The 12,047-nt window shown below is 40.6% G+C and overlaps 1 protein-coding gene across 4 annotated transcripts in view; it reads left to right on the forward strand.

Annotated features, from left to right (window-relative positions):
- Window positions 1-12,047, forward strand: part of TET2 (tet methylcytosine dioxygenase 2) — a 99,165-nt gene that overhangs the window by 26,966 nt on the left and 60,152 nt on the right. The window contains exons 2-3 of one of the 4 annotated variants that reach the window (XM_073639445.1): window positions 2,438-2,520; window positions 5,529-5,709. The exons of 2 other annotated variants lie outside the window; for them this stretch is intronic. In XM_073639445.1, coding sequence (XP_073495546.1) covers window positions 5,686-5,709 — 24 coding nt within the window. In that variant the 5' untranslated portion in view covers window positions 2,438-2,520; window positions 5,529-5,685. The remainder of the gene's footprint in view (window positions 1-2,437; window positions 2,521-5,528; window positions 5,710-12,047) is intronic. One more of the 4 variants, XM_073639463.1, reaches the window with a different exon arrangement.

A 12,047-nucleotide genomic window follows, 5' to 3' on the forward strand; every position in this document is an offset into this window, starting at 1 on the left:
AGCACCAGGGCCCTAGTGTGGAATGTAAAGTGTGTATACTGAGAAGGACGCGCCTCTAAGGCCTTATATTAAACTGCCATTTCTACCATTCACCTACCTATGAATTGTCATTGTCATTCTAGTTACTCCAAATACTTTGACATCCTGTAAGGGGGATGAATAAGGCACGGTTTTCACGCTACTAATCTGCAAAGATCTGACTAGCTCAAAAATTGTAGAATGTTTGAGTTTGATTCGATAAGTCAAAGAGTGCGTGGAACTCATCGGACTTCAGTCGGATGACATCTGAGTTCAGTCCAATTTTCACCTGCTGACACAATGGAGAAGATGGAGGAATTGTGTTCTCCATCTTCTCCTCACAGTGTGCTCCGGTTTTCTCATCGGAGAAAATCAGATCACACTATGCTGACACTCGGCTCAAACTCTGATCAGAGTTTAATTTACATAATCGGTCCGATTCTCTTGGATGAGAGGATCTACTGCCGTCTGACCCTAGTCTTATGGTTAGAGTAGGATGAATGTGTTTTTTGGAAGGGGAATTATCCACTACTGAATTTCTGCAGCAGAAAATTCAAAGCAGAAAAAAATACAGTGGGTTTTATTGCTTAAATGCTGCAGATTTGAATCACGTTTCACTCTTTGGTTATGTCCCAAAGGCCGTGTCTAAACAAGTGTATGCAAAATCATCCGTTTTTCATCTAGAAAAAAACTGATGATTTTTCATCTGTATTGTCATCCGTATGACTGATTTGTACAAGAACAATTTAATAAATAATAAAAGGTCAAATACAGTTTCCTATCTCAAAAGGAACCTGCCCATCGGATAATAGTATTATCCCGCAGATATAGGGTTAATCTGCAGGTTAATAGCCTTAGGAAGATTTATTTAATGTGCAGTACCCGGGAGAAAATTAACTTTATTATTTCTTCTGGGAGCCGCCGGCTTTCAGTCATGCAGCATTCAGTGGTGGGTGTAGGCAATCCCCGTTACTACGACTGACAGTCATCTTTACACTGATGCATTGCAGAGCCAGATGGAGGTCTAACTGCTTACACCCACCACTCATAGTATAGTAAGAGGTGACTGTAGCTGGGTCAGCACATCTGCATGACTGAAAGCCGGCGGCTCCCGGGAAAAATAAAGATAATTTTCACCTGGGTACCACACTTTTAGTAGTGGCCGGGCACCTTCCTAATACTATTAACCTGCAGATTAACCCTATATCTGCGGCTTAATATCATTATCCATCCTGACACCTTCACTTTAAAAATTTTAATGGATCCATCAGAAACTTATGATATATGGATGGTAACCCATAATGGGTCTCATCCGGAATACAGATCAAAGTAGTGTACACTGCGATTAAACATTCAAATGAACGTTTGAGCTTCCAGGCGGAACCTCCCTGAAAAAGATGTTGTTTGCACATATCAAAAAGTAGTTTGTACGCTATGAGGATTCTCCGGTGACGGCACCGGAAGGTCACGTGACCGCAAGTATGTGATTTGCATACTCCTGACCACATTGCAACTTGACGTGTCCAGCCTTGCTCAATACACTTGCATTGAGCAAGGCCGCGCATGTCTAATTGGCATGTGACTGGATATATGCAAATCGCATACTTGGGGTCACGCGCCCCCATTCTTGGCATCGGTACAGGAGAATCCTCACAGCACGCAGTGTGAGATGTGAGGATTCACAAGTCTGCAGTCACATAGAGTGTAGCCTAAGGCCAGACAACCCATTTAACTTCAAGTGGCAATCAGTCTGTAAATGTAGTAGAATATTGCTCTCTACAAACTTATTGACTTCATGTTTGGCTCCTAGCTCGCACAAATCCACGGGTTCCCTTGCACCCAATGTATGTCAACTGATGGCATAACTTTTATTCCCAGTTCTGGAAGGCATAGTCTGCCGTCTGTTCCAAAATATATCTGTGGTATCATGTAGCAATCGATTTTTTTTTTCCAATGGGAGTCAATAGCCAATACATGCCTGTGTTTGTGTAGACAGTGGCATACATCAGAGGCTTCCATCAGTGAAGGAATCCTTCCGACATATATCTCTGATGGGTAAATAAAGCGAGATGTGAATAGAGTCTAAAATACAGATTCTTAATGCACTTCATAAGTTTATATTCTGTAGCCTGACATATTGCACACATCAGCTTGCCCTTCTGCTCAGGACATTGGTGTGTGTAGCTTTTATGGTCATGGCTGTAACATGACTCCTTGGTTTGTTTACAGTAAGGCATGGCAAAGGAAGCAGGGATAGTATACAAACATGCCTTTGTATTAACCCTCTCGCTTCTGGATTCTCTCCAGGCTCCCTGCCCACATATATAAGGGATACACTGTACAAGAAGAAGTAATATCGGAATGTCATTGCAACATCAGAGACGAATAATGTGCTTCCCGTGTCTTCTATTCCCTGTAGTTGACCATGGGATAATAGAAGAATCCACCAATGCTGGAATCTCCGAGATAGTTGCATGTTGCATTGAATGTCTCCCCCATAAGGTAATATATTAATCGCAGTACTCAAACATAACATTCTTGTGAGAAGCCTTAAAAGAGTATTCTAATAGCAGAAGTTTATGACAACGTGCCATTAGTTTATCAAACCTATAGAAGAACAGAGGGCCCGTTTACTGCCTTGTATGAGGTCGACTTTTCTATTTAAGTCATTTATTTGTGTGGCTGTCTGTAGATTTCTTTTTTTTAGAGAAAACCTCCCTAAACAGCTAAACAGAGCGCTTACATTATTATTTATTTACTTTACTATGATTTTCACCATTTTATTTATGTACTTTTTATTATCCACTAGTAGAAGAATTCCTGATGTGTAAAGGCACAAAAATCATCGCTCATACTACAATGTTAGACCCAATTGGTGGAGATCGGCCCATGTATATAGTACAGTATGTAGGCTTGTATCTGCTATTAATTCTCTTAGTCATAAAATATTTGAAATAGTGTCTACTTTAGAGAGTCCTAAACTCCTCAGCGAGTGACCCTGAGCTCTTAATAGGGTTGTCCGGTCAAAAGTGATAAATCCGCAGTCACTCTGTGTGACTGCAGACTTATAAATCCCCCCAGCACTGTGCGCTGCGTGGGATTCACCGGTATGAGACCTGGGACCGGAGGCTATGTATACGTTATACATACTCCCGGCCATTCAGCGCCGCCTCTCTCATAGTAACATAGTAACGTAGGTTGAATAAAGACCTAGGTTCATCCAGTTCAACCTTTCTCCCCCAATTGTACTCCCTACACTAACACTACACTAACACACTAACTTACTGGGACTAGGCCTCACAAATGTATTATTACCATTTTTATTATTGCTGTACTATTACGATTAAAAATGAACCCGTTCATAATTTTTTAATTAGTTTTATATTCTGTATTACTCTTGTGATTCTAATAATGGTATTACTAAAATCCCTATGCCTAAATCTGTTGATCTAGAAGAAAGCAAAAACCCCAGGACACCTTCAGCCAATTTGCATCACGGGGAAAAATTCCTTCTTGACCCCGAGAAAAGACGATCAGTCCTAGAACCCTGAATCAAACCTAATTATGATACTAGTTATGTAATTACTATTACCGTACTAAATGTACTACTATAGGTGTAATATTTTGACTAATTTAACTGTAGCCACAATGTTATGTGTATCGAGGAAATCATCCAGCCCTTTTTTGAACGCTGTTATAGTGTCGGCCATCACTACCTCTCCATTCACTTGTATGGAGCAAGGCCACGGCCCATCTAGTGGCGTGGACGGCCAGTGGGTGCGGCCAACTAGAAGGTGCAGCCTCGCTCAGTACAAGTGTATGGAGAGCAAGGCCACGTCCACTGGCCGGGGGTCTGTATAACACATACAAAGCCTCCATTACCGTGTCTCATACTGGTGACTCCCCGCAGCGCACAGTGCTTATGAGGGATTCATAAGTATGTAGTCAAGAGTGACTGCAGACATCACTTTTGACCGGACAATCCCTTTAAGTGGTACATCACTTAAAGAGGTTTTCCAGGACTTTTTTTTTACTATGGGCCTAAAAACTAACAGGCAGGTGCTGTAGTTGCTAACAGAGGCACCTGCCTGCCTACCTGGCACTGGTGATTCAGCTGCTCCACATCAATAGACCAGCTCATCCTCTTCCGGGCTGCTCTGTCAACGAGGCATGACTTGCAACGTCATGTTGATTGACAGCTGACTTTCCGTAGTTAAAGGGGAATTCCCATCTCCAAGATCCTATCCCAATATGTAGTAGGTGTAATAATATTAATATTAGCAAATACCTACAATTAGAAATGTAGTATAGTATTTTTGATTCGCTATGTCTCTTTCCTCATGTGCAGGCATCGCAGGACCTTAGGTATCCATGGTTATGACCACTAGCAGCTAGCTAACTAACTGTGACTTTATCAGTGGACGTAACCATGGATACCTAAGGTCCTGTGATGCCTGCACATGATGAAAGAGACATAGCGAATCAGAAAAACTATACTACATTTCTAATTGAAGGTATTTGCTAATATTATTATCATTACACCTACTAAATATTGGGATAGGATCTTGGAGATGGAAATACCCCTTTAAGCAGCCGGGAGCTGGCTGTCCATCAGCATGATGTCGGCAGTAATGCCCCGTCAACAGAGCAAAGTGAAAGAAAAGCCGCTGCTGTGTCGACTTGATGTCAGGGGAAGCAACTGAATCGCTGGCAAGAGCACTCTGTGATCGCTCAGTGCCGGCAGAGATCAGCGCCGGGCACAACAAGCAGTTCTTAAGCACATTGTAAAAAAAAAGGTCCTGGATAACAGTTGATGTTAGGCAGATGGTTGTCTTAGTGTGTTAGCCCTTGGAACCCTTATGATTATTATAGAACAGATTGACAGCTAGGAATTCATTGCATATCCACACAATCTCTTATTCCCTCCTCTTTTAAGGTTGATTTAAAATCCACCAATGGCCCCCGAACAATTTTTCACAGAATCCCCGACCATCTAATGCATATGGGGACCTTCCAGTTGTTCCTTGACTTGTTGTAAGGATCAACTGGTTGGTAATCAATTGCGCACATTGCACCAATGATATATTCACCCCTGTCATTACCTAAGATAAGCATGTTGAATGCTAGAACCTCTTGATTCTGCCACATGATATATAGCTGTTCTCACTGTACTGAGTTTTTGGTTCGGTTGTGCACTAATATGTTACTTTATATAGACATTATATTTCTCATGTCTATTTATGTTTGTTCCTGTCTGAACTCATTTGTAAACTATTTCTAAAAACAGTAGTAAGCGCCTGTTTACACCGACCAATATGAATCACAGTTTTCTAAGCAATCAGTTGTGATACTAAAGGGCATTTTACATAGACAATAATCCCCTAGCTTGTACTAATGTTTTTGCTCTGTGTAAACCTGCCCAACAATCAGACGACAAAATGTTTGTAGGTTTTCTTTTGTTTTATTCTAGTAAAAAGATTATAATAATAATAATCTTTATTTTTATATAGCGCTAACATATTCCGCAGCGCTTTACATACATTATCGTCGCTGTCCCCATCGGGGCTCACAATCTAGATTCCCTATCAGTATGTCTTTGGAGTGTGGGAGGAAACCGGAGAACCCGGAGGAAACCCAACACGGGGAGAACATACAAACTCCTTGCAGATGTTGTCCTTATTATTGTTACAGGTAAATGGAAGTGAATGAGTGACTATCGATATATCGTCAACTGTGTAAAAGGCTCCTACTGTACACTGTAAATGAAGCAAAAGATCAGATAAAAACCTCTTATACAATTGACCTTCATTACAGCTGTTGTAGTTATTGGCGATCAAATGTAGTTCAAGGCAAATTTTATATTAACTGCTTTTAACAGCAATAGCCAACAATAATGCCAGTGTTGTGTTTCCACCCACCTTTCACTTGAAAAATAAATGTGTGTTCAGCTAACCTTATACACAGCTTCACGGACCCACAAGTGGTGCAAGGGCAAAATCAAATAATCAAAATATTAATTCACATGTAAGTTTCTGATAGCTCAGAAACTTCTTAATGGATAACGAATAAAGAAATATTTTAAAATGTTATAAGTTGTCATACCTGCTTTTTCCTACACCACTTTTTTTCTAATGCACAGTGTACACAGTAACCTGTCAATCAGTGGAGTGGCAGGGTTATTCAGAGCTCGTCATTCAAAGAACTGCTAGATCTGCAGCAGATAAAACTGTGATTTTACCAAAACTGCAGCAGGCAGCTCAATAAGTGATGCATTGCTGGAATCAGGGTATATGCTGTCAAATAAGGTACAAAAACTGGGTGGCAGATTCCCTTTAAAACAATAATACTTTATCCATATTAAAGAAGTTCATTCCACACGAGTAAATACAGGACATCGTGACAAAAATGGCAATAGTCTAAACATTTCAAGCAGGAATATAGGAAAAATTCTCATTCCTCCCTGCAGTACGGAAATATATCATGAGACCCGCAGCTACCACTTTTCAGATCATTCATTAGCCAATAGTTTTGGGAGTTGTACTTTATTAAGAGGTCTTAAACTTATTAGAAAAGAGGTCATGGGATGACTTGACTTAGAGCAACAGCTCTTAGTGGCAGACGCAGACTCGTCCGCTGACAGCTATGCCTCCAAGCCACTACATAGACACAAGCTCCAGATGTGCATGTGCCCTCAATGACAGCGGTAACACAGCTTCTGCCAGACCTTCACACACATAAGATAGCCAGTTTGGCTAGTTAAACTCAGCTGACTTTCCTGGGGCACATTAGCTCTTCTGCTAATCATGCAGATAGCTTATCTCATTGTATAGGCAGCAGAAGATCCAGGTGTTATGAATGCAATGCAGTTTTACGATCTCATGATGGCATGCTCACATTTATTATATACCAGAGGAGCACAAACTTTTTTGGTCAAAGTGCCGAATGTTGTGATTTTACCACTCCCAATGGTCACATAAAATTTTAAGGGGTATTCTGATCCTAGGTATATATCTAATACGTGGGGGTCTATTTTTGTAACTTCCACTATTGTAGGCAAGAATGGTCCCCTATTTAAAATTCCAGAAAAAAAAAGTCAAAATGACTATACAATGAGCGCAGCCGTCACCATAATTTACTGAACACAGAGCCCGAGATAGCTTTGGCTACACAGAATGGCATCACGGGCCACATATGGCCGCAGGTAGTGCAGCCCTGCTTTATACCATTGATTATAGCATTTAACATCAGTGCTGACAACTGATAAAGTCACCTCCAAATTGACTTGCCTGAAGACAGAAACTTGAATGCAGGATATATAGAATATAGGAATCACTACCTATAGTATTAACCCCTTAGAGAGGCATGCAATTTTTGTTTTTGCAGTTTCGTTTTTTCCAACATCATTTTTTTATTTAGTATTTATGGCGTTTATTGTGTAGTAAAAATTACCTGGCAACATGACTCCCCTGGTTAGTGAGATTACAGTGATACCAAACATGCATTGATTTTTACGATATCAGTAGCTAAAAAAATTCTGAACTCTGTAAAAGAAAAAATTGGTTTGTGGCGTCATTTTCCCATCAGTGGAGCTATGTGAGGCCTTGCTTTTTGCATGCCATGCAGTACATTTTATTGGTAACATTTTGGGGTATAGACTACATAGAATGCATTTTGATTGCATCTATCTGTGGGTGGAGTAGTGACCAAAAAATGGTAATTGGGCGTTTTAGTTTTTTTTTCTTTACAACATTTCGCATACAGGTTAAACAATTTTATATTTTAATAAGAGGAAACAGCAATACCAAATATATATAGTTTTTATTTTTGTTGCTGTTTTTTTATTTATTTATTTATATATATATATATATATATATATATATATATATATAATTTATTTTTTTACTTTTTTTAAAAACTTTTTGTCTTCTTAGGGTTTGATTGCTTGTATCATATACTGCAATACCACAGTATTGAGGTATGTACAGCAGTTCTAGTACGAATAATGGTCTCCTATGATGCCCTGGAATGAATAAAGGTACAAACATAACAGCAAGGCTCAGGAAGCCCCTAACTGCTATTGCACCATATCAGCACCCTACAATCGTGTTGGAGGGGGCGATGGGTGCCCAGAACAGATTCCAGGGCAGGATCGTGCTGCTTAAATACCACTGTCAGTGATTGACAGCAGCATTTTTAAGGGGTTATCAGCAACAGTTGGAGCTCACTGCTGATAAGGCAGATGCTGGTTGTGAAACACAGCTGGCACCTACCTTGTGTAGAGTGGGCTCAGTTCCTGAGCCTGCTCATACACCCACGCCCCTCCATGACGTAATGATATGTCATGGAGCATCAAGGGGTTAAACAAACATGTAGGTGCAGTCATATATATATATATATATATATATATACAATAACTTTGCAAGTGCACTCTGCAAACATTACGGTATATATATAAATATCACTATTGAAACAAAACTTGAGGGTTTTTGCACACATTTTGATCATTGTGTGTGAGCCCATCTGCTAACGACAAGACGACCTCTGTTTAAAAAGGACACTAATGCTGAAAGGCTATGTGCCCACGATGCAGAAATGCTCCGGATTTTTCCTGAGCGTTTCTGTATCTCCCTGGCAGAAAAAACGCATGCGGATTGTACATGCGTTTTTCCCGCCAGGTAGAAGCGTTTGTCAAGCGTTCTTCACTTGCATTTCTGCATGCGGGTTGTCAAGCACTTTCCAAGCGATTTTAGCATCACTTGGAAAGTGCTGGCAACTTGGTCACCCTATATAAATCCATGCAACCGGCATGGATTTATATAGTGTGACCGTAAAAGAATGGTAAAAAATAAAAAATATATATTATACTTACCTTCTGATGGCCCCCGGTGTCCTTATCCGATGCGTCTTGGCTTGCCGGCAGCTCACAGTGGACTAAAAGGACCTGCCATGACGTCATTTAGTCATGTGACGGATCACGCGACCGCCGACGTCAGTATTCGCATGACCCGTCACATGACTAAATTACGTCATGGCAGGTCCTTTTTAGACCATCGCGAGCTGCCGGCAAGCCAGGACGCATCGCTAAGGACACCAGGGGCCATCAGAAAGTAGGTATAATGTATATTTTTTATTTTATTATTTTTTTTACAGGTACTATGGTACCCGGGTCCGGAGGAGAGTCTCCTCTTCTCCAAACCCGGGTACCATCCGCACATTGAAATGCATGGTATCCGCATCTGCAGATGCAGTGATGCGGATGTCATGCAATTCAATGCAAGTCAATGGCGGCGAAAACGCCGCGCTTCTGCAAAATAATTGGTAGTGCTGCGGATTTTTCCGCAATGATAATCCGCAGCGGAAATTTCCGCAGCATGTGCACAGCACATGCGGATTATCATTCGGGAACATGGCAGACCTTCTACCAAGCGTTTTTTAAGCGTTTCTGCAGTGGAATTGCTGCTGCAGAAATGTTTAAAAAACGCATAGTGGGCACACAGCCAAAGACTCACCACTCCCTGTGATTAGACCCGAAATGAACTGAGGAAAAAGCCGTCTATACCTAACTCTAATTAAAAACAGCCTAGGAAAGATAGGTGAATAGAGCGAAAGGCCTTGGAGGTAGCCACACCTTCCAAGGCACATTGAAGAATATATAGAATATGGCCAGAACTACGTTGGTGGTGTGAATGTAGCCTGAGTAGATTTCCTGTTATGTATGCCCATCTGTCAATGACAGGCAACCTCTTTTTAGATGGGATGGGACCCTAATACTTTTAAATGTCCCATTCCATTAATACTGTTTAAGATTAGTTTTAGTAACAATGGAAGCAATTATTATCAATTGTTTGATGTCAATTATCACCAAATCATATTGGGCCCAATTTATCAAAGCTTTTACACTAGTATTCTGGCGTAAAAAGCTTTGAAAAGTCGCATCATTTTGGTGCAACTGGCGGCTGCACTAAAATTATGTAACTTTTGGCATTCTCACACCGTTTTTGCCCAGCACTAATAAAATGTGTGGAATTGGGGAGGTACAGGGAGTGGCAACCTCAGCTAATCAAATTCATGATGAATGGCAGCATTCGGTACTCTACAGATCTTACTTCATCAGGGACTGGAGTAGGATTAGTGGCGAGGTGCAACAGAGGTGCAAACCACTCATCGAACACTCCAGATTCAAGAAGAGGAGTATGCATCTGACTCCTGCACATCTTCTCATTAAGACTAGCATGAACAACGCCGGTTTTGATGTATCGGACCGTTTGTGTACATCAGCCTTCTTGATATGCCATAAATTTTTATAGTAGGAACCAACAGTGTAATTGTCATAATGGCCCAAGAATGAAGGCACCCATACACATTAGGCTAACGTTGGCCGAACCTGTTGATATCGGTGGCTTCGGTTGACAATCTAACATGTAAAGGTCTCCCAAGTCTCCCGCAACAGATGATGGCAGTGAAAATAATGATCCAGCATGTCCAATCTCGGACTGCAGATCTTTTATTCTTGCCGAGATAAACCATTGCCAGAAAGGTCTGGCAGTGCCTCTCTCATAAACAACATAGAAGAAGAGCTAGCGCTCCCGTGTATGGAAGCATCGTGAGAGATAACTGCTGGCAGAACAATCAGCTAAACCATCCCGTGACCACCGGCTATCTATTGTCTATGGGGCACCTGAGATGTGTAGGGAACAGTAAAGTGATTCTGATTACTAAAGTTGTTCCAAATAGGGATTTTCCAAATGACATGATCATTGCTCCAAAGATTAGACAATTGCTGGGTGTGGTGTAACACTGACACTTATGGCTGGCTTTAGATAAAAGACAATTTATCAGAAATAACCATTTGTGAGAATAGTTATAATTCGCTTTTTAACTGAAAATGACTTCATTGTACATTTCATGCTAAAACATTTTTGGCACATACTAGTTTTTTATATGGACTGGAAGTTAGTTTAGTTTAGCGCTCAATAAACACAATCCAAATTTCTGCTTAGTCAGACGTACGCTTTCACCACAATCCAACTTACCAGCAGTTCATTGTAAGACAGTTCAAGATGTATAAAGCGAAGCACGAGAAGGGCGTGTATGTCTATAAATTCTTCTGAATTTATCTTCAAACAACTGTTGTTCATCCACATCATCTTCCAAACGTAAAGAAATTCCATATAAGGCTCGTATCTATAAATAAGGAACTAAACATACAATACTGAGGCCATAAATCAATATTTTTAATAGATGGCAATGAATGTGGGGGTGTATACCTTATTGTTTTAGTTGCTGAGTGGACTGAAGTTGCACATGATAAATGCTGAGTAGACAAACTGATGCTTCATATCTAACATCTGTATAAAATTATAATGATTGTACAATAGCCTAAATGGTTCTAATTCCATTATACAACAAGCTTTAATTTACAGGGTAGGCAAAAACTAACAGGAATCAGGACTTTAAACTAAAGGGAGTGTTTCTAAGAATGCTCGTTTGCAAAACATCTGTTTGTAGGGTGAAATGATCTTTTATTATGCTGCAAAAAAGATCATCGTTCTCAGCAGTGCATCATCCTGTGTGAGCAGGGTTTGCTCTGTCGAGAACAATGGCAACCTACGCAATGTGTACCTAGCCTTTATCAGCCTAAAAGTCCATATACAATGCACAATCATCGGGAATGACCACTCGATTAATGAATAAAACACTTGTTTGTCGGGTGAAATTATATTTTGTGCTGTACAAAAGATCATAGCTCTCAGCAGCCCATCATCCTGTGTAAACAGGACTCGCGCTGCCAAGAATTTTGGCAACCGATATGCACTGACCGACATATCACAGATTGCTCAGTGCGCATCTAAAGCCAGGTCTGCACAGGCTATTAAACAACCACCAATTGTCATGCATGTTCATCATGCAGTGTAAACAGACCTGAACATTGCCCTACCATAAACTGTTAATGAAAAGAGATGTCAATGCACAGTGTAAGGATGCTAATGGACACATAGTTGATGGGAGGTATCACAGAGATGGCTGTC

Source organism: Phyllobates terribilis, unplaced genomic scaffold, assembly GCF_046119375.1.
Source record: "Phyllobates terribilis strain yellow unplaced genomic scaffold, ASM4611937v1 Scaffold_1__5_contigs__length_1240528914, whole genome shotgun sequence".
Lineage (NCBI taxonomy): Eukaryota > Metazoa > Chordata > Amphibia > Anura > Dendrobatidae > Phyllobates > Phyllobates terribilis.